This window comes from Grammomys surdaster, unplaced genomic scaffold (genome assembly GCF_004785775.1).
Source record: "Grammomys surdaster isolate TR1022 unplaced genomic scaffold, NIH_TR_1.0 126531, whole genome shotgun sequence".
Lineage (NCBI taxonomy): Eukaryota > Metazoa > Chordata > Mammalia > Rodentia > Muridae > Grammomys > Grammomys surdaster.
The window spans coordinates 8,736,172-8,760,614 of NW_021621323.1; the positions used below are offsets into that span (position 1 = coordinate 8,736,172).

At 38.5% G+C, this 24,443-nt stretch overlaps 1 protein-coding gene across 1 annotated transcript in view; it reads left to right on the top strand.

The window, feature by feature from the left end:
* Window positions 1-24,443, top strand: part of Arhgef38 (Rho guanine nucleotide exchange factor 38) — a 118,264-nt gene that overhangs the window by 46,214 nt on the left and 47,607 nt on the right. The window contains exon 3 of the mRNA XM_028760513.1: window positions 15,473-15,596. Within this exon, the coding sequence (XP_028616346.1) occupies window positions 15,473-15,596 (124 nt within the window). The remainder of the gene's footprint in view (window positions 1-15,472; window positions 15,597-24,443) is intronic.

Here is a 24,443-nt window from a genome sequence, read left to right on the forward strand (position 1 = left end):
TCAAACAAACAAAAACCCACTTGTCATGTAAGTGAAGACTTGATTTTGGCTCTACAAAGCTGTACACAGTAGCACACATCTGAAATCCTTGTGCCCCTAAAAGAGACAAGACGCAGAGACAGGAGAGTCCGCGGATGATCAAAGACAGTTATCCTGATGTATGCAGTCTGGAACCCAAGACCCTGTCTCAAACAAGGCAGAAGGTGAACATGAACATCAGAAGTTGTCCTCTGACCACCACACATACATGTGGCAAGCATGTGCCTGGACACACACACACACACACACACACCCCACATGTATACACACAAGTTTAAAATAGATATATAAACAGAAAAGAGATTTTAAAGAAAGCTACAGTTGTAAGATATTATATTTTAAAATGATGCAAAGTGAATTTGTTAGTACTCATATCCAATCTGCCCCTCTCAAGCGCTGACACTAAGCCACGGGCTTCCCTTCCTTCCCTGTCTCGCCAGGAGGGACATTGCGGTCTTACCATCCTGGAAGACACATAGTTTGCTGTCGTATTGCATTCAGCATCGGTTGAAGATGAAAGTGATCCGTGATGCTCTAGTGGGCAAAACATCTTTTCCTGGAGGGAGCTCCCTTATCTTTGCTTCTTCAGGAAGCCTCCTCTCAGAAATGAAAGGATCTTTTTCTTTTTTTTTGATTCCAGCATTGCAGAGTTTTGACAGAAACCTTTCTCCTACAGCTTTGTTTATAAACATTCTCTAAGCTCCATTCAGGGTGAAAATCTATAGTCTAGTCAGATCCTGCTGGGCTAATGTAGAGATAAAGAAACAAATTTCCCAACTCAGTGCAGATATTGGCATGCTCAGAACTTCAAGTCAGAGAAGTGATATACAGATTTGTTTTACCATCCAGGAACATCCTGTTCACCCTGGGAAGATGGTGGATCCTGTACCCATTACTTCACCCCTTAGAACTGAGATGCGCATGCAACCATTTTAATTGCTTTCATTTGCTTTTTTATTTTATTAGCAATGAAATTCCACTGGCTATGATTATGATAATAGCACATAAACCTCCCAAATGAAAAGCCTATGAACTTACGGCAGGCTTACTTGGATGTATATTAATGTGTCAGCGCAAGAGCCACAAATCTCAAATTCCAAACAATAACACTGGACTAGGAACAAGCAAACTTTAAATATTCAGTTAAACGTAAGTAATCAGGGTGTGATGGAACGTATTTATAATGCCCTGAGTCCAGTGGATTGCAAGACTAAGACTTGCCTAGGCTACACTATGAGTTCAAGGTCATTATTGGTAAAATAATGAGATCCTGTTTCAATATAAAAATAATAAGGGATAGCCCTAAATGGTAGAGCATTTGCCCAACATGAATATAGTCCCAAGTTCAATCTCTAATACAAAACACAGAAACAAACAAAATAGTGGGGGTTCAGATGGAAATATGTTTTTTTAATAATGACTTTTAAATCAGCACTTTAGGTACAGACAAGGTTAATGACTTCATGAATCAATGAATTAATTAATTTTAGGTGGTTGATGGATATAAAATTATATGAAATTCAGTTCCTAGTATGAAAACTATCCCTCAGGAGCAGTAGTTAGAGGTGATAAGTTTCTCTCAGTTATGAGAAGCTATAAAGCAAGACAATGAGTGATAGGCACATTGGAGTTCAGAGAAGGGACTGATCTCTTCCAATCTGATTGATTGGGCAATATTTTATGGCGAATGTGACTCTTTAGTTGAATATACAAACTACATAGTTAAGGCTTGTCATGACTCTATTGTGCCTAAAGCCTGCTATTGAACCCTGAATGGCTATCACGTGGATGTGTGCCATGATCCTGCCCTAAGACTCTATAAGGGGTCAAGAAAATGCCTCCTAACCACATAGACCCACAAAGGGCAATTGTCAACGTATTTTATGATGACATTAGAAATGATCATGACAGAAGGCAGTTCATGATTTGCTACGTTAATTAGTTATGTAGCACACAATTGCTTTAGATGTTAGCAGTGGAAATGCTTACTTTCCTGACCTACTTGCTTTACTCAGCAGAAGCCACAGCCTGCTGCCGCCCCCACCTCTGCAGCTGCCCCTTATCCATCCCTTTACTGACTTACCTCATCTCTAAACACTAGTGTAGTTCAGGGCTCAGATTTGGCTTTCTTAGTCTACAGCTATTCTTGGAGTATCTGACCTGGTTCTGTGGCTGTACATCCCAGCTCTATTCTGATGGTCTGCAACCCTCAGTCCTGATGCTGACCCAAAGTTCTGTTCTGTTTACTCGACCTCTTGCCTTAATCACTGCTTGGTGACTACCAGGCATCTCAAATTCAACATGCTCAGAACTAGTTTTCTGGTTCCCTTGAACACTTTCCCCTTCTCCAGTTACATACATCCCCTGAAGTTCATGTGTTGGATGCTTACTCCTCAAAGCAACATTGTTAGAAAGACTAACTCATTGCGAGAGGCTCTGCTCTCCTGGGTAAGATGAATGCTGTTATGGAAGGGAGAGCCATTTTATAAATAGTTTGTATATCTCTCTTTCGTGCATTTTCTTCTTCTCTTCTACTTTCTTCCATGGGATGACACATAATTGCTATTCTCACCAGCTTGCCTCTACATATATCTCTGTTCTTTATAATTTGCCCAGTTTCCAGTATTCACTTACAGCAATAAACACAGGCCTTGAAGCCTACTCCATATCAGTAAAGTTTTGCACCTTTCTTCTAGTTGCTTAGGTAACACCCCACCTCTCCACTCCAGAATATCACTGCAAGCTGTTTAGATTTCTGTTATTAGTCAAAAGATTCTGAAGTGGGCTTCTTGACTCAGGACTCCTCAAACTTGACCAATCTCAGAGCTGGTCTTCCTTCACTTTCTTGGTTCCATACTTTCTCTTTCATTATTTCCTGCAGAGCTCCCTCTTTCCTGAGCTCTGTCAGTCTGTTCAATGTCAGTCTGTCCAATTCTGACCTTCTGTCCCAGAGTGCTTTTGGTGATAGTTGGGTAACTTGTTTGATTGTTTAGCCACAAGGCCGGCTGAAAAACTCGCTGTCTCGCTGAGGTAGTGACTGGGCTCATAGGATGACTTAATCAGCCCCTTGGAATCTATTTTTTCCGCAAGATATTTCACACATACAAATCAGTGGTTTTGAAAAACCCGATGAAATAATAGCTAGTTTACCCCAAAAGGCTTTGTAATCTAGAAGCCAACTGTCTAAGTAAATGCCGCAGTAATTAAAGAATCATCCAAGCATGGTGCTTACCAGGGCTTCATGCCAACGTCCTCTTTTCCCACGTTCCATAAGCAATCCCCTCCTCCGATTCTTCCTCCTAACTAAGAGGCAGTTCTTTCTGCTCAGAATGTCTCCCTGGGGCTCTACTTCTCAAGTCTGTAGTTCTTGTGTCTCCTACTCTGTTCCTCTTGCACTGTACTTATTCCAACTGCAACACCATTGGAGTTTCTGAGTTAACAACAGAATGTGCTAGTGTGCACATACATCCAGGACTTATTACATAAGTCAGTACATGGAACTTCTTTAGGGAAGGGTATGGGACCCAAGATCTGTTAGACCAAGTCAGATGACACCCATTTGAATTGTAATAGTAATGGCTAGAACAAGTCCAAAAATGTCAGCATCCGACTCCATTCAGTTCTACGTGTATTACCAGATGGCTCCACAGAGAAGCACCAGAGCCTTCCTAGCATCAGAGTCCAGAAACGTTCGGTTGAAAATAATTACCATATTTTTCAAAAGCAACGTTATTTGCTTCCTTTTGTGTTCTATAAGTATTGTGTACACATCCCGTGCGTGAATCTGGAGCTGTGACATGGCACGATTTTGATAAGAAAATTAGAAGCCTAAACGAAAACTTGAGTCTAGAAAAAGGTGTGTAGTGTCCTTTTCTACCACTCTCTGCTTGTTTCTTTGAGTCTAGATCTTTCCCTGAATCTGGGATCACATTTTTGTTGTTATTGTTGTTCAGCTAGACTGAAGCCAGAAAGCCCAAAAAGTCCTGCTGCCTCTTCCCTCATTAGAGCTGGAGTTGCAGACCTTTTTGAGGACAGTAAGGTCATCACATTTGTATGTCAGAATCTGAACTCCAGTTCTTGTGACTGTACGTACAGCAAGAGCTCTTCTCAACAACTGAGCTATCTCTCCAGCCCTCCTAGAACTCAGTAGAATCTCTGCAGATATTAGTAACCCAAACTGAGTCATTATACTTATGAACTGTATCGTAAAGTAATAACCATGGAGGTGACCAAGGCTTGATGCCCAAGATCCACTTACAGTAGTAGACATAGTAACTTGACAAAGAAGTCCACAGTGTTCCCACCCAGTCCTCCCATTGACTACTGGGAGTAAGGGGACCAATGGTGGGAGACAATGCTTATGTGAAGTTTGGAGATTTCTAATTGTACTATACGCTTCCTTTGAACAGATGTATACATGCAGCCACCCCACCTCACACAGAGTTCTGAAGAATATACATAAAAATATCAGTGTTTACTCTTTGGTCAATGATAGATGATCTTATTTTCTCTCCTTTATCTATGCATCTCTAATTTTCTTCAAGGTATATGAACAGCTTCAATACGAATATGAATATTTCAAGAGTCTGTTTCTAGACTTTTTTCCAGTCTTTGGTTTTAGTGTTACTGGTTGGAGTTCGTATGACCCCTGAGAATGCTTAGCTGTTCTTTCTTATGACTTGTTTGATTTAAACTGAGTCACCCATTTCAAGTGTTTGTTATTAAACAGAAAAAATCAAATAGACACTTGCCAAGTGTAAACTAAGGAGGAGGCTTGGTTCTGTCTGTAAATTTCCCACATAATACAAACAACCAAGCCAAGCTCCACAGTTGCCTTTATAGCTAGATCTAAGTAGGACATTACGAAATAGTCACTTAACATGATGGTTTGAAGAATCTAATTAGATTTTTTTTCTTTAACTACTTTTGAGATTTGCCTATTTGTTACTCAGAGACCAGTGGGATGATAAAAGAATATGAATGGGCTTCCCCAAAAGTAAATTTTTATTATTTATTTATTTATTTATTTACTTATTTTGGTTTTCTGAGACAGAGTTTCTCTGAGTAGTCCTGGCTGTCTTGGAACTCACTCTGTAGACCAGGCTGGCCTCAAACTCAGAAATCTGCCTGCCTCTGCCTCTAAGTGCTGGGAATAAAGGTGTGCACCACCACTGCCCGGCTTTTATTTACTTGTATTTATTTTTTTAAAGTAAATTTTAATTCTAGACATTCAACTTAATTTAAAAGACCAAATTTTTATTGAATAATTGTGTGCACACACAGCACTATATTAGACACAGTAGGGCATTAGAATAATAGAGAAAGGCAAATATATTAAGAAAAATACATTTTGACAGAAAGGCAAAAAATTAATAATTATAACTATAACATTTACAATATATGCAATGAGCTTCAATATACATATGATATGTAGTGCCTTATATGTAAGTGTCATATACATGTATCTATACAAGGGCTTCAATATAATATAATCAAGAAAGCAATACAATCAAAGTCACAGACAAGCAAAGGACACAACCAAGGGAGTTAAGACAGACCTACAAAACAAGGCACATCACCATAACATACCAATCTGACAAAAGACTGAGATGGAAAGTACGTGAGGAGCTTTAAATAATAATAATAATAAACTCAATAATAAAAATATAATTCCATTAAAATTGGGTAAAGGATAGATAACTATTTCTCAAAAGAAATTCAATTAGCCAACTATTTTATCAAAAGTACTCAGTCTCATCAATGAGGACAGAAATTTAAGTAAAAAAATATAATGGGACATGACCTCAACCCAGTTAGAAGGCTATTATAGAAAATAAAATAAAAGTCAAGTGGGGGAAAGGGGAAGCCCCACATGCTGTTGGTATCAGTGTGAGTTACAGCAGGTAGCATAAGGACAGCAATGGGTTCCTCAAGAAACTAAGCTACAGCTACTATATGATCCGTATTCTTTCTTCTGGGCACATATTCAAAGAATATGGTATCATCAAGACTTGTATGACTGTACTTTTGCAATAGCTTAGATTTATAATCAACCTTCATGGACCAATAGTGTATAAGTTTAACTTTTTCTCATTGCTGTGACCAAATATGTGGTAAGAAGAAACTTAAGAGAGTGTATTCTGGCTCAAACATATGAGTCTATGAGGAGGGACGTTCCTATTTAAACCACAACAAGTTGGAAATGGTGGTTTATGCACACCCAGAGGCTTTATCCAGCCAAAAAAAACCAGAATGTCATTCTCCTACTTTCAGCAAAGTGCACAGGAGTGGGAAATAATGTTGAGAAAAATAAGTCAGACACAGAAGGACTAACTCTGCATGTTCCTGTTCAGGCAAGGTTCCTAGGAGGACAATGGGTACCCATAGGCAATCAGAACTAGTTCATTCTAGTTCCTGAGGAACAGCAGAGGGGAGGGAGCTGAGTTCACAGTGATATATTATGTATTTTATAAGTACCCATGAGAGCCTGAACAATTCAAACACAAGGAATAAGAAGATGACAGTATTATACCCTGGTTTGATTGGTACATATTCAATCCATGTATGCATCATACTATCCCCCAAAGTGAGAGGAAGTATGATCCTTACCTGTTAATCAGAATTTCTTTTATGGTTTTAAACCCAATTTAACCTATCCACACTCTAGGCATGTATTAAACTATTGAATCATTCTATAAGTTATACAATTAAAATAATTTTTGAGAGCCTGAAAGGTATGTGACAAAAAGTCTAAATAAGCACAGAATCTTCCTTGGAGGACATAATTTTTGGCTGAGAATTAAAATTATATTAGTCCTATTTGGTTATGTGATTTTTTTAAAAAAAAATCCAGGCTAGATTAAATAAGCACATACAGTTGGTTTATATGGGAAGGATGTCTTCCTTTGGCAAGAATAGATCCGTGGGTGAATATGATGTTGTCAGGTGTAGCTTTCCTCTCTTTATAGCCTCCACCACAGCAATGTTCTACACAAAGATAACTGGGGAAATAAAACAACAACAACGAAAGAGCAAAACAAACAAACAAACAAAAAAACCCGGACGTGTAGGTATAAATTTTTTGCAACCTACTTTTAGTAAGAGTTCGACTTCTCTTGCCCACCACCCAGCAAAGGTAGTGGAAGAGAAAAGTTATTACGATATTGGGGAAGTGGGCCTGTTTAGTAATACTTCTTTGGGGGCAAGTCCAATCTTTGCCAGTAGTTCAGTTCCATTGCAACCATCAAATATAAATCAGAGCTGGAGACCAATTCTTTTAGCAGCTGGACGCCACATGCAAACCAGTGTTTTGTTCAGTCCTCTCAGCAGGCAGACAACAGGTACAAACCAGCAGCTATAGTTCAGTCCTGAAGGAACCATTTGGCTGGTCAACCACCCTGAGGTGAGGCTACAAAAGTGGCAAGCTGCCACAGGAACCTCACGAACAGTTCTTGGGCAAGTTTCTCTCAATGGCAGTGTTACCATGAGTTGAGCTCAACAATGCTATGTAAGATGAACCAATACATGCATGTTGTTAGCAAAGAATAGTGAGGCAGAGCAAACCAAACCAATGCTCGGTGCTCATCTCCCACTGTCTGGAGTCACATTTATACTACTTCATCATGGGTCCTTTCACATGTTTGCTATAGCAAAACATCTTTTCACCTGTGTCTTCTTCACAAAAGTGTTCTTTCCCATGTCTCCTTCAGCAAAACATCCTTTTACCTGTGTGCCCCAGTAAAATATCATTTAACATAATTGACTTTGAATTCCAAAGAAACTACAAGTTTTGACTTCACAGTTCCATGTTATCTATTTATGTTAGTAAAATGCCATAAACAGTGGCTTAAATAAGAGAACATTGTTTCTCACAGTCTATAAGTTTGAAAGTCCTGAACTGAAGTTCCAGTAGATTCAATCTCTGGTGATAGAACCATTACTACACATCTGTCTTGTATCTATAACTCTACATGACAAAATAAAGAAAAATAAAATAACATAAAATAAAATAAAAGTAGAAGCCTCTCCCAGGTCTCTTTTTATGAAGTTAACACCCTCCATGGGAGCAGCACTCCAATGATTGAACAATGTCTCAGGGCCTGATACAGTTACTTTTTATTGCTATGATAAAACACCATGACCATGGAGTTGGGTGGATACAGAGGTGTGGGAGGCTCTGGGAGGAGTCAGGAGAGGGGAAAGATATCAATATATAGTATAAAATTCTCAACATAAAAATAAAACAAAAGAAAAACAAAGAATGCACTTATACCATAGTTCATCATGTGGAATTTCAAAAACTAACTAAAACATCATGACCAAAACTGATTTATGAAGAAAGACGCTCTTTATCTTACGATTCCAGAAGGAAAATACATAATAGCAGGGGAGACATGCCAGGGTAGGAAGCTAAGATACTACATCTTCAACCCACAAACAGACAGCAGAGAGAACTAGACATGAGGTGGCTCTAAGCACCCAAAGCCTGCTGCCCCTAGTGATGAACGTCCTCCAGCAGAGTTCTGCCTTCTAAGGGTCCCATGGCCTCCTCCAACAGCACCACCAATAGGGGATCAAGTGTTCTAATCTCTGAGCCTATGGGGGACATTTCTCATTCATCCCACCATAGACCTCATTTCCTATTCCGTTTACTTTGGATGTAAGATTTGAACATATGAATTGAGAAGGAAAGAATTGTAAATGTTCAGATTGTAACACATACATCTAATGATAACCTGATTGATTGGTCAGCTAAGGTAACATCCCTACCACAGCAAAAAGAGGTGGATGACTAGAGAATCCCCACAGAACCAGATAGAGTTAAGGATCTAAGGTTCTTGTCACTTCTCTCAAATACAATAGAAAGGACAGAGAGATGACAAATATTTAAATGGGAAGCATGTAATATGAGGACAAAGCATTTTTGAGTCAATGCAAATGCTTGAACCATGATGTAAAAGCAGAAAAGTAAGGAAAGAATTGCCAGGTTCCTGTGCGATACAATGTAATTCTTTATTAGTTACTATAGTCTTTGAATTAATATAATTTCATAAATCTACTTTCATCTACTGGAAACTTTATATTTGGAGATACATATCATACCTAGAGAGGTACAAATTCAATGCTTTAAAATTTTTTATTTTTTTAATTAAAAATCAAGATATTGCATATATTTACTGTTAGAAACATGCTATCTTTATATATGCTTACATTGTGAAATGGCTACATTACTTCAACAGTGTATCTTTGTATTCAATAAGAACACTGAAAATGTACTCTCTCCGCAGTTTTCAGGTATATATCGTAAAGAGTGATATATATTATATCATAATATATATGATAAGCAGTGGATTTCTTCAACTTGTTCCTTCTATATAAAACTTTGTATGACTTTGACAACTCTCAAAGGCTAACTAGCCCCAGCCACTGGGATAATTTTACTCTCCATTCTGTAAACTTGACATTGTTATACTTTCTAAATAAACCAGGTGGCATTTGTGCTACAACAGATTTATTTCAGTTATCACAATATCCAAGTTCATCCATATTGTCACAAATGACAGATGTCATAATGTTTTAAAGGATGAGTAGTATACCAACAGACAAATACATACCATAATATATTTATCCATTTATCCAAAGGATAGACATGTCTATTGGACATGTATTTCTTGGTTATTGTGAATGATGCAGGAAACATGACATTTGGCATCTGTTTGGCATTCTGTTTTCAGTTCTTTTGGATATAATTTAGAAGTGAGGTCCTGGATCATATGACACCCCCCCCCCGCAAAGTTATAGTGGATAAATTAATTTGCATTGTTACTACCAGTGGATGGGCTTCCTTGCCTCCACATCTTCATCAATACTTGTACTTTTATCCCCTTATTCTATTACTGTCCTAACAGATGTGAACTGATATGTCACTGGGATTTTATTCTGCATTCTTTGTAATGATTTGTTAGGTAGAGCGTTTTTACAGACACCATTTGGATATTAGTTTTTCCTTTGGAGAAGTGTCTATTCTTTTGTTCATTTTTAACTAAGGTTCTACATTTGAGCCTTTAGTCTATTTTAAGTTGATTTTTACAAAGTGATTAGTCAGTTTTCTTAGTACATTAATGAAGAGATTGTCTCTCTTCCACTGCTTGTTGAAATCAGTTGCCCATAAACAAGAGGTCTGTGTCTGGTCTTCCTGTTTTGCTTCTTGGATTTTGCGTCTAGATTTAGGCCAGCACTACGCTGGTTGGCTTACTGAAATGTTATGATATATTTAAAAATCACTGAAAACTCTAAAATATTAATAAGACTCTAAAGATGGCAGAGATAAATAGAAAGACAGTAAGTATTCCTGAGATGGAGAAATATTGTCCTTAAAATGTCTATGCAGCACAAAGCAATATTTATCAAAACTCCAGAGATATTTTTCTCAAAAGTAGAAAAAAAGTACTAAAATTTTATGAAACTATAAAACACCATAGGTAGCCAAAGTACCCTTAAACAAACTAATAAACAAAAATAGCAAATAGAGTCATTACACTACCTGATTTGAGTAATGATTCGGGTGTGATGGGAATATTCTATTTGATCAGTGTTCCTCCATGAATACTCCTGCAAGAACAACACATTAAATTATCACCGTAAACAGTGACCTTTAATTTCCATGTTTTGTAGCTCTGAATTACTATTTATTGATTTTTTAAAAAAATAGTGTTTGCTTAAACTTTTATTCAAAAGTAAATTTTAATCCATTTAAAGTGGAATTTGATTTTAACTTCTTAGAGCACTCCCTGTTTTGAGTAAACGATTAATAAATATATGTGGATGTTTCCGTGAATTTATAACAGTAATCGTAAAACCATCTATCACTTTTAAAAGCCGATTTGGACCAGATGTTTGTTTGTTCCTTGGCACAGCCGTGCCCGGATGTGAATTCATTTTATGATTCACAGAATCCCCAAGGGCCCGTGGTGATAGGATTGAAACCAGGCCAATTGATGTTTTAATCCTTTCTGTCCTTCAGGAAGAAATGGAATTAAAAACTGAGTTTCTGTTGTTCAGAATTTGTTGCACTGAGCTAAGATTATAGATAGAATGTAGTATTAGATTCTTGCTAATGGATTTATAATCTAAATTAGATATACAGGATAATGACCTTGGCAAGTAAAGGTAGAAGTGACAACTTGGGGAAAGTCAACAGAAACTGAAGAAGTTCAGAAGTGGCAATGTACCTGTGAGTGGCATTTGCTGACCTTTATGAGGGTGGATAACTGCAGAGCCATGGTGCTGTATCTGTCTTAATTTTCATATATGACTTCACACATGGCAACTTGCTTTACTCTGTATGTCTTCAAGATGGGTCATACTTTACAGAGAAGATGGAGGGTAGATGAAAGATTAACATTCAAGCACTTCAAATTGACAAAGTCAAGATTGCACGGCACAATAAAATAATATGGGCAGTGTATGAATCATATCGAAACACTACCTTATAAACAGGCAAATGAGAAGATTAAAGTGTCACACTCCCAAAGATAGCTTTCAAATAAATAGTAGCAACTAGTACATTTTAAATAAGTCACATTTTATTTCTACCTGACATAGTAGATAAATCTTTAAGATAACTAATATAATAGGTCAATATAATTTTGACCAGTTGATAATGATTATTAAATAATAATGTCATATATGTTAACTGACAAAATAGCCAATAGCTGTTATGTTCTTCCATTGTGTATTATTAAACATACTTTTACTATAGAAAACAGAAACCCCAAACATTCCTAGAGTCTATACAAAAGAGCTACACAAATCTTTTCCTTTTAAGTGAATGCTTAATGAAGGCATATTCTTGGAGACCCTGGGTTAAAGACTCTAAAAGCCAGTATTGATTGCAATTGTGATGTAGTAATTACTACAGAGATGTAGATAATTTTTGCAATTTTTTTTCTATGCTAGGAACCAAATTCAGGGCTTCATACACACTGATGTAAGCACTTGGCCACTGAAATGTAACCTCTGTTGTAATAAACGCATAGAAGTAGTTGGAGATGCTGGCATCCTGGCACTTGGCTCTACATCCTAGGGGCAGAGGCAAAAGATCTCTGTGAGTTCAAGGGCAGCCAGGTCTACATAGGAGTTCCAGGAGAGCCAGGTAATGTAGAGAGAAACCATGTCTCAAAACAAAATAAAGGTCTCTAATTTTAGATCAAAATAAGTGATTATATGAATTTGATGACAAATGATTCTGGGGTTGACCTTTTGGATTTCTTTTTAAGAAAATTATTAGTTGCTCCCAATTTGACTGATAGAAAACCCTTAGCCTTGGGTGGGCCCCTGGGAAGTGGACCTACAATAATCCCGTCATTGGACTAACTCACAGCCATCCTAGTCTCTTGTAAATGTTCAAGTTACCAACCATTTGTCAGTTTGGGGTGTAATATTGTCCAATGCAGCCGAAGAGGAGTGCGTGGTGCTGGGAGTGGGTGCAGCCTACATGGCCTAAGACAGGGCTCTCACCCTCCTTTCACCCACATCAGAGTCCCTTGACATTGCCCATCGTCGACAGCCTAAAGCCTTCGACCATCGATGTGACTCGTCTCACATCAGTGTTTTGGGGTTGTGAACTTGTCTAAGACCCCCCATAATTAGACATCCAAATTCAAAACTCACATAGTTGGGATTGAACATAAGACGCCTTCTCTAACTAAACAGAGAAGGGGGAGATGCCAGAAGCCAGGACCCTCGCCCTTACCCTTACCCCCTACCTTTCCCCACCTGCACAATGTCCTCTGAAGCTTGGCAACTGCAAGATCCTGCTTAGCAACTGCAGATAGACTCAAAGCAGAGTACCATGTCTTCTTAAGAATAGCAGGGAGACCATAACTCAAGCAGTGTACCATATCTTCTGAAGAACTGCAGGTAGATCATAATTCAAGGCAGTGTACCATATAGACCATGACATGTTTCAAGGCACAGGCCAAGAAGATTTTGTACTTTTCCACCACCTGGACCCTCTTACCCCCTCCCCTTGTAAAACATGCTATAAAAAAAGCATTTCATGTTCAAAAAAAAAAAAGAAATTAAAAAAAAAAAAAAGAAAACCCTTAGCCAAAATTTGATAAGTTAAATGACCATTAGTGCAAAATTGGTTAAATGGGAGGGGGCACAATGGTCTCCTAGCACGTGGACTTCACTCTGGGTCTGAGAAACCGTTAGAGGTAGTTTGAGGACAGTGCTGATGACATAGACTGAGGAATTTCCCAGGACTGGTTGAAAGAAATAAATAAAGTATAGCTGTGTAGCATAAGAAATAACCGGCACAGTCATGGTCGTTTGGCAAAGGTGTGGTGTGAAGCCATTCTTCCAACTTCTGTGAGAGAATGTGCTTACCAAAATAACACACACATACAATATGGAAAATAGACCGACTGAACTTCAAAACCAAACAGCACTAAGACCAACATGAGACTTTCTTCCTCCCTGCTCTAATAGACTTTGATGACGTATTGTATTCTCTATCCTTCACCTGAAGAATCCCATCAGCCCTCTTTGTCTCTGTCTCTCTCTCCTGTCCTTTCTTCTTCCTCCATTTGTCCCTCCTCTTCCTCAATCCTGTCTCTCTCTCTCTCTCTGTGTGTGTGTGTGTGTGTGTGTGTGTGATGCATATAATACAGGTGTGAATGGAAGTCAGAGGTAGGAGGTGGGATATAGGTGTAGGTGTCTTCTTTGATGGCTCTTTACCATTTTTTTGAGACAAACTCTCTATTACAGCTGTTCTTAACAAGTTGGTCATGACCCCTTTTGGGGGTCAAATGACCCTTTCACAGGGGTCACCTAAGACCATCAGAAAATACAGATATTTATATTGAAATTCATAATGGCAGCAAAATAACAGTTACAAAGCAGCAATGATAATAATTTTATGGTTGAGGGGGTCAGCACAACATGACGAACTGTATTAAAGGGTTGTAGCGTTAGGAAGGCTGAGAACCACTGCTATAGTACAATCTGAACCTCATGGATCCTATCAGGTTACACTGAGTGGTCAGTGAGCCCGGAGATTCTCCAGCCTTTGCCACGTTAGTGCTGGAATTGCAAGCATACATCATCACACCTTGCTATTTACGTGGACTGATGCAAACACAAGTCTTCATGCTTTCAAATCAAGCACTTTACCCACTGAGCCATCTTCTGGGCCCCAGGTCTAGCTTTTGCCTGTGTCCACTGTTACTGTTGTCCATCATCCATCATGCTGGACTTGGTGTCTTTCTTGTTTGATTTTGCTGACCTCTTTCAACAATTCTTTCATTACCATTGGAGCTTCTCTACGGCAAGTTTGTTGATCACCTGTCTACCCATCCGTGACTTATAGCACAATAAAGGATGGACAAATGGCACTGATTCTTGTTCTTTGCTGTATACTAACCTCAGCTTATCCTACATCAATGTAGCTGTATCCTGAATAAACTTAATTTGATTATAAAAAGCAAAACATTTTAAAGACCAAATCAGAGTGCATTTCTCAGCACACTCAGATTATTGAACATAGTTGCCTACCCTTCTCTCTACTAATCCTCTCTATGACAGGATTTCTCTTCTGTCGAATTTCTGAAGACACAGAAGGCAATCAGGAAATATTTGATGAAAGATGAATAAATAATATTTTATGAGGAACATATGATAGATTATAAACTCACACTGATTTTTTGAGAATAGGCATGAAATTATAACATATGAAAAATCCTTAATTAGTATATTTATATCAAAGAAAAAGCAAGAAGCTGCCCAGCCAATTTATTTGTTATCACTTTTAGAACATCTGTTGTTTAAAACAGCTTTGAAATAGTTATTTGAAAAAGATATGATTTGATTTCTACTGTGAAAGCAGTAAGATACTCTACTTTTATTTTTTTCTGTAACGTGTATGTTATGACACATAGATTCAGGTTACCACAGAGGACCGAAGAAGGTGTCAGTTTCCTTGAAGTTGGAGTTACAGGAAGCTCTGAGCAGTCTGATGTGGGTGCCTGGATTTGAACTCAGGTCCTCTGGAAGGGCAGCAAGTGCTCTTAACCACTGAGCCATCACTCTAACCCAATTCAGTGGTATACGCTTGCATAGAAAGCAGTTAATAAAAGTACTACTAGGTCTAAATCTTCCCAGTCTGGTTTGTATTCAGAAATACAGCTATACAGACAAGTCAAATGTTTTTGTTGCTGTTTAAGACTGAGCTATAACACACCATCACAATTTCCATAATCAAAAGCTACTCATCTAAGCTATAAATTTACATTTAGAAACCCAGATGAGCATGTTCACAGAGCAGGGTGAGGCAGATAAAACCTTCACTGTTTAGCAGGAAGAAGTGCGGTGCACACAGTAGTTCTCTTCCCATCGGCTGTCTCTCAGCTCAGTGTTTCTGCTTCTTCAGATTGACAGGCTGGACATGGAGGGCTTGTTTAGCAACATTGAATCAGTGCATCAGATATCAGCCAAGCTACTGTCCTTGTTGGAAGAGGCCACAACAGACGTGGAACCAGCCATGCAAGTAATCGGTATGTTTATTCTCTTCATGAGTTCTATGATGCAACAGGAAATAGTATTTTAATAACCTCCTGGTACTTTGGTTTTATGTTTCTGACTCACAAAGCTTCCCAGGAGATACATAAATGCTGAATCCATCTTAAGGCTCATTGTAATCAAACAAACTCTGCATTTATCTCCGAATGGGTTTATAGCCATGTGCTGAGGTCCTCCAGAAGCACTGAGCAGACAAAATTTGCTTTGTAATTTCCAGTCTCTTTGGTTTCCAGATGGTCTTTCATTTTATTTTATGGCTAGTACTTCCTTGATCCTTAAAGAATTAACTATTTTAATAGCTATCCCTAGTTTAGTCACAATGTTTTTTTTTTATCTTAAATCTATGAATTGACTGATTTTTAAGCCGTAAATATTTTACATGAAAAGTATATGATCTCCAAAGAACTTAGACATCTATATTTTCAATGTTTTCCACTTTACTCTTAATAGCCATATGTGTGTATACGTATATTTTTTTTACTATGACAAAGTTTTATCAAATGACCACAGAGAATATCACATGAAAAGTATTCAGACTAAATTCTGTTCTCTTGATATCTGCAGCATCATAAATAAATTCCTGAAGGCGGTTTCTGTATCTGCACATTGTGCTGTGTAGCCAAAGAATTCTTTTAAAATGATCACTTCGCAATTTTACATATATTACATGTTATATAAATACTAGAGCAACTGAGGATCTACAGGGCAAGGATGGAAGGATCATTTCTATATCCTTCCAAGCCCACTGTCTCTCTCCAGTGACCATTGCTGTTAACCTCTGTGGAACGTCTCTTTGAAGCATGTGCATGCTTTTGAGTGTGTGCATGTACACACACACACACACACACACACACACACACTTTCTATCTTTATCCAATCCTCTTTTGTAGTGGACATTAGAGCTGTAGAAAGGGACAAAGTGTTCTTATTTAGCATCCCTGCAGGTCCAAAATGTAGACAGCAAGTTAACTGTGTGGAAAGGCGAAGGAAAGTATTCAGTCAGGCTTCAATTCCATCTTTTCTTGTGATTCAAGTTTGGCAGTAAACTGTGACAGTGTTTCTTTTCTTTGTAAGACTGTGCAGGTTTCACTTTAGTAGGAATCGCCAACCATTGCTCCACCTGTTCCATGAGTAGTTATAAACAGCAGGCCTTAAAAGGAAGAAGCTGTTGGCACTGTTGGTCAGAGTGAGACGGAAAGACCATCTCTGACCTTCTGAAGCTCAATGTAAAATCACTCCTTAAAGCAAAGATGTGTCTGAAACAACACCAGAGTGCCTTTACGCTACTGCAAAGCATTAGTGAGAACATTTTGGATAAAGGTCAAGGAAGGACTACAGATATTGTGTAGGTATAAAGGCATCAGTAATATTGTGACAAGTATATTACCGGTTGGACAAGGGATGTTCGGGGTTCTTTTTTTTTCTATTTAACATTAAGAGAATAGAAGGTATGTTTAGAAAACGGGAAGGGATTAACCTGGTGTGAAGGATCAAGTAAAGAAGGAGTGTGGAATATATCGGGACACAGAATAAGGACAAACGATACTGAAAACAAAATAGAAGATCACAGTAGTTCAGCCCTAATGCAGTCTCTTTCGTGGTAAACCTTGAGAGCCCTAGCCCTTCATTGAGCTAGGCAGTGTAACATGCAGGAAACTGAAATGCAGATGTTTCCTTTCCTAGCCGTTTGGAGTGCCACACTCAGGGCACTGGCTGCTACAATGTAGACACACGGCCCTGAGCACTAGCTGTAAGTGCGGCGGAGGGGGGGCCCTGGAAGGTGTATCTGATTCTGCAAACCTTTGCATCATCTCTTGGTGCAGCAGCTAGTTGTGCCATTGTCTGTGTTGTGTGGCATGCACTATGGCCTATGAGAAGCATGTGACCACCAGGACATCAGTCAGTGGTGTTAGTGGCACCTGCGGAGATTTACAGATTAGATGTACATAAAACATGTGTGAGCAAAAGAGGCAGGCAGCTTTGCTTGGGAGCTTCTGCATGTTCCTATAGCTATAGTCAGGCCACTTGTTGTATACTGTATATCTACCATTCTTGCTATTACTTGTTACGTGGCTTCTATTTTGCAATAAAGCCTTCAGAAATAACGGATTAATGTATTGATATAATATAGGGATTAATTTTCTGCTTCTCAAAAACGTTGATGGTGAAGATATGAAAATCAGTATATTTAATCAGTATATTAATCAGTATATTATCAGTATATATTTCCACATATCATGGGAACCTTAACATTGCCATCACTGACCACAAAGCAACCAGGAGTCAGAAATCTGCTGAAGAAGCAGCAACCTTACTCTCAGAAAACATTAGTCATTGTTTTCAAAAGATTGCTCAAAGCTGGTGACTGGCCACAGACACACACCGCTGTCTCAAGTGCGTTTATGAACCGCTCCAAACAGCAAGATTGCTCATGCACACCAGATAACAGTTGGCCTCCATGAATTTCACTTAACCTTATTTCCAACCTTCTGTGAATCTGTAGAACATGAAATAGTGGCTATTAATGAGGTGACACCAATAACTGCAGTTTTTGCAGTTAAATGATGGGAATATCTGTTGATAAGGCAAATTAAATACCAGCTTGTTCTCATAATGGTTCAATTTTTAAATCAAAATTGCAGAATCAGGAACTAATTTGGGGGACATTTATTATTCAAAAATTGACTATCTGATCTCATTGTAAATGTTACTGTCACCAAGACAGTAACAAGACTTAAACGTTCAATAGTATAGGGGCTGAAGGGATGGCTTAGTGGTCAAGAGCACATATTGTTCTTGTAGATGACTTAAGTTCTATTCCTGCTCAGTGGCTCAGAACCACCTGCATAACTTCAGGGATCCCAACACACTCGTCTGGTCTCTGTGGGCACCTACACTCGTGTTCATGTACACAGACGCACGCGCGCGCGCGCGCACACACACACACACACACACGTGCAAAGATATAATTAAAAATAAAATAAATGATCAAAAATATGATATTGAGAATGGAAGTGACAGTATGAATATATGTAGGAAAAGCAATGGATTACAGAAAAAACAATGTTTTTACTAAAATGAAATCTATAGGAAAGAAATCCATTATAGTGTAGAGATAATGAAGCTGGTATTTTATTCCAATAAGAACTAGTCAAAATTTATTCAGACTTCTCCATACATAAAAACAACATGCATGTAACAGGTGATACTGAAGATTAATTGCTATTACACTATCAAATCATCAATACGCACAGCAGTCAACAAGCTCTTGGTTGCTGCTCACTTATTAGGATTTAGAAATGCAAAGGTGCCCCACAGTGGCCATGGGCTGGATTCTGAAGGGGCCTCCGGAATGGCGTGGCAGTGTCGTCAGAAGCATGAGAAGCAGTTAAGCTATCTTAACAAGAATTAACTTCATATTTTTGATGTTTATATGTTGCGATTATGGTTAAGAGATTATAAACAAGAAGACATTGGAATTTATCCTTACTAAGACATATTATGAAATTAAACAGTAAATGCTCATGTTGCATAAAATACCTTTTTTTAATTCTGTAATTAAACTTTCATACATTTGGCTTTGTGGAAAGAAGTTTTTGATGGAACAATTCTAATATATTTTATTTTATTTTTTGAAATTGTATCTCACTCTATTATAGTCCAAGCTGGCCTGGCAATCATTACAATCCCCCTGCCTCATCACCTGGTTGCTGAGATCACGATCAAAACCCACCATGCTTGGCTTGATGCTCTTCTTTAACATGACAAAATTATATTTTTTACCAGATTTTACAATGTCACATTTTGAAAAATATTAAAAAACTATAAACAGAAATAATTTGGTAAGTTTTTTGCAAAAAGAAAGAAATTATCCAAACAAAGGCTAAAGGACAGAAAATTTGATAATATTTCAGCTCAAATAAATGCACCTTTTAGTGCTGATATGTGTAAACAGACTTTTAATATCTTCCACTTATCAGAATCTTCTGAGCCTACTGGATGTTTCTGTATTTACAGATTATTTTCCCAAATAAAAATAAGGGTCACAAATTTGATAGCTGTCTGATCTGAGACAGCTCTGTGGGTAAGAGCACGTGCTACACAAGCCTGAGAATGAGGACTAGAGTCGGGAATCCCAAGTACCCATGTAAAAAGCCACATGTGGGCAGCACAAACAGGGGCGCTCGTGAGGCTGGCTGCCAGTTCAGCTGAAAACAGGCAGGGCAAGATTCAGTGAAAGATTCTATCTCAAAGGAATAAGGCAGAGAGCAAGGAAAGTTGCTCAGTGTCTTCCTCCTCTGACTTCCACATGCACATAGACAGGCCCACACATCTATATAATCATTTGTAACCATGCATACACACACACACACACACACACACAGACACACACACACACACACCACTCTAAATAAATGAATGAGTGAATTAATGCATACAAACATAAAACTAGTATTGAATTATTACTGATATGACAAAACGAATAACAGCAAACATCAATATATCTATCAATATAGATAAATGGGAATAAGAACAACTCTCCAGTACATTTCAGTTTATAAAGACAGAGTAGAGGAAAATAGAAAAATCCACTAGTAGGTAACCATCATTATAATAACTGTTTCATATAAAAATCCACCAATAAATGTTATTATATGCTGGATAAAAGTTAGAGAGCACAGATTTCCACTTCTCAAAGTTCTTCCACAAGTAATTTCAGACATTGAAAGGAAACATGGTAACCTTACAATAAGAGACCTACTTTGACCAATTGGTCAAGGTCAAGAACAGCTGGGAATATCAGCCTCACATCATAAACCACATGCAGTGTGACCAATATAGAATATCATATATATCTGTGGTATTTTGCCTCCAAAGTGCAATGACACATCTAATCAGAAGAAAGCATTCAACATATCAAAAATAAAAGTATAAGAAACACTTACTTATATAGAAACAAGCCAGCTACTGACAGTTACAGTGTAGTTATTTGCTATATTAACATAGGAGAACTGTGTGGTGTACAGAACATTTGAAACTGTATTACCTCTGTATTTCCCTTTATTAGTTTGAAATCAGTTCAAGTTTTGTAATTAAAAACAAATTATAGTTTACAGAGAACACTCAATTAAAAGTGCCTAAGCTTTCAAGGTTATGAGTCATGTATTATAACAGGAAAGACTACAGACATGTTCCAGAAAATTAAAACAACAAAGGCTATAATTCAACAAGGGTCAGTTGGAACTCTGTTTTCATGGCATCACCATTAGTTCTGAATTGGCCTTGAGGCTCTAAAAAATGGGGACAAAGTGCTGTTTCATAACTGCATGATGAGTGCTACTCTATGGTCATCAAGACCAATGGCCCAAACCACCCAACCATTCCAAGAATCGTAGAAATGGCCTTAAACTGGTGAGTGCAGTCCTCCTCAGCCAACTGACTAGATACTGATGACCCAGCTGAACACAAACTTCTAGCCTGTAGCACCACAGGAAGACAAGCCATCTTCGTGAATCCCTGCCCAACCATCAACCCAAGGATGGTGAGCAAACAGTTGCTTTCAGTCTTTTAGATTTGAGAATGATGGTTTTTTGCCTAACAAGAGTTAACTCCTACAAAATCACAGAGGGGAAAAAACCTTTCATCTCAAATGCTAAGGAAAACTTGATGTGGAAAGTGGAGTTTGAACTTGGACTTAACTAATTTTGAACTGAAGCAACTATACAAAAGACAGCCTTGATAGCCAGACAAAGGTGGTATATACCTTTAATGCATTTGGAAGGCAGAAGCAGATGTATCTCTGTGAGTTTAAGGCCAGTCTTGTCTACAGAGTGACTTTTAGAACATCCAGGGCTACACAAAGAGAAACTCTGTCTAACAAAAAGAAAAGCAATTGCAAAACAAAGAAGCAGTCTTGATGAGAAAAGAGTTAAAGGCCCCATGTTAGGACAGTCTGGGAAATGTTTGTAAAGTTTCTTACTATTCCACTATGCCTTAGACTCAGTGCCAGGAGGCTTCTGCAATCCTCCACCACAGTAAACACATCAAGGAAGAGTTCAAGGGCAGTTCCTATCCCTAAATCTTTGACCACCTAGATTTCATAAGATAAACTGATTGGGTGAGATGGTTGCAAATTCACGTTATCACAAAGGGAAGGCACAGGTGTCCCATCTCTGTGTCTTCAGGCAGCACTAACAAGAGCTTGTGAGTCACAGCCGTAGTGCCTCTAGAAGCCTCGAGAAATGAGGAGGAGAAATTTATTCAACAAACCTTGGTATTTGGATGATGTTCAAGTTTATAAATAGACGCATACGTATTCGTGCAGATCTGAGAGCTCTGAAGGCGTGTTCTGGATCCCAGTGCCAAAACAGAAAGTAGACTTTAAAATCTAGACTAAATCTAAGTACAGAAGGTGTTTTAAAATCTCTAGAGAGAAATATGTGAGCTTTGGTTATTTATATTTAGATCAAATATATTCTACGACAATCTTTGAAAATTGTAAACGAGCACAAGGAAAATAAAAAAACGATTCTGAATTTAAGAGCATAATAATAACTGTCTTAATATCAGGTTGAGTTGAATTCCTCTTTCCTATTGCTAGATCTCAGGCAGGTTATGAAACCTCATTGAAGTTCAGCTTCGTATCAGGAAATTGAAGGCAGTGGTATTTACCTCATATGAGTTTTATGAAGATTCAATAAAACCAAATGTAAAGAAGATGCAGGGCTTAGTCTTAATACTTAATACACGCTGAGACTAAATTGCTATTATCCTAGCCAAGCTAACTGTACACGTCAGTTTATAAAGTTCGGTTTCTTTTAGGTAACAACTGAATATAATGAAAATTCTTTTTAAAAGTTTTAGTGATGTTTTAGAAACAAGTAAGATTTGGATTGTGTAGTTTCTCTGTTCTTCCTGGTACCTAGGGGTCTGTATAATTCATATACACAAGGATATATTTTATTTAGAAAGGGAGGTTTGTTGTATCATACGTCACTTCTATGTTTGGCAGAGTTGGTGGTAATTTCAGAAGCTGATTTCTCACTTCTTGTTTTTGTTTTGTTTGTTTTTGTTTTTGTTTTTCGAGACAGGGTTTCTCTGTATAGCCCTGGCTGTCCTGGAACTCACTCTGTAGACCAGGCTGGCCTCGAACTCAGAAATCCTCCTGCCTCTGCCTCCCAAGTGCTAGGATTAAAGGAGTGCGCCACCACCACCCAAAGATTTATTTAGTTTATGTATATGAGTACACTTGGATCCTATTACAAATGGTTGTCAGCCACCATGTGGTTGTTGGGAATCGAACTCAGGACCTCTGGAAGAGCAGTCAATGCTCTTAACCACTGAGCCATCTCTCCAGCCCACTAGAAGCTGATTTCTCAATGGCAGCTCTCAATGAACCATGGCTTCCAGCTTTCAGATTGCCCAGTAGCCTAGACCCACATCGACTCTGACTCATACTCTACAATGGAAATGACACTAGGACAGTGACTGGACTAAGCCCCAAGAATGTAGAATAATGTCTGCTTTTGTAATGATGCCAATTAAAAGGTCCTTCCTTCTTGCTGCAAAGATGATATGGGGAAACGAGAGAGAGAGAGAGAGAGAGAGAGAGAGAGAGAGAGAGAGAGAGAGAGAGAGAGAGATCCAATCAGCAATCCCAGTATTCTGCAGTCCAGTATTCCAGCAAAGCCATGTGACCACTTGTCTGTCAAGGGACCAGACTTATCAATGAACCAGTTTGGCCATCACTGTCCAGTGATGTCCTTCCACAACAGCATCTCCAAGGAGCACAGAGAATCAATCAGCTGAGCCCAGTGAGCACATAAAACCAGAACTGAACATCAAAACCCTGGTTTGTTACACAGCACTAGAGAATGCACCTAGCGATTGTATTGTCTTAGATATGTTTGCCTGCTGTGATGTTTCAAAGTATTTTAAAGAAGACGGTCAAGACAATACTGCAGTCTGCTTTACACAGCCACTTCACACTACAGTGTATAGAAGAAGACTGGAAGCAGCTCAGGAAAGGGAAACTGTAATTCCTCATATGCTCTTTCCTGAGGGTAAGGTTATATTCAGAGGAAAATAATTTAGAGTCTCCTGTAGCTGAGGTTCACAGGTTAGCTACTGTTGTTCCACTACAGTTCTGAGTTCTCTTAAAGCTTTGTCTCCTAAAACATAAGAATCTGTCTCTGGGCAGTAACTGTGGCTCATCTGAATGAATTTTCCAAGAAAGAGATGGAGGGAGGAGGAAGGAGAGATATGTGTGTGTGTGTGTGTGTGTGTGTGTGTGTGTGTGTACAGATATACATATATGCACACATGCATGTACACATACCTATGCATCATATATGTATACATATCTAGGCCAGCAGCTTACTGGAGTATCTACAGCCAGTGTTGGGAAAGATCCAGACAGAGAGTTAAAGAAAATCATACAATTTATCTCACATATAAGCTGTGACAGGAAAGCTGTCAGTTCCAGAGAAAATGATAAAAATACGGGGATTTCATGGTCAAGGATTCAAAAGTCCACACAAAACAGAAAGACTTCTAAGGAAGGGGTTGCTAAGTTGAAGTGTTGGGGTTGGGACCCCAGTCTCCTAAGGGAGGTCAGGATAGGCTTGGAGGATGCTAGGATTTATTTCCTGTAATGATAAAAAATGAAGTTGGATCGATAAAACAAATGTCCTAGGATTCTCATCTCTGAGGAGAGTAACTGTAGGATGCTGTACTGGCGGCTAAGTGGAGAGGTCGCTGAGCTGTAACAGGACCACTGCAAGGTTGAAGGCAGAGTTGAGCAAACTTGTAAGAAGTCAGTA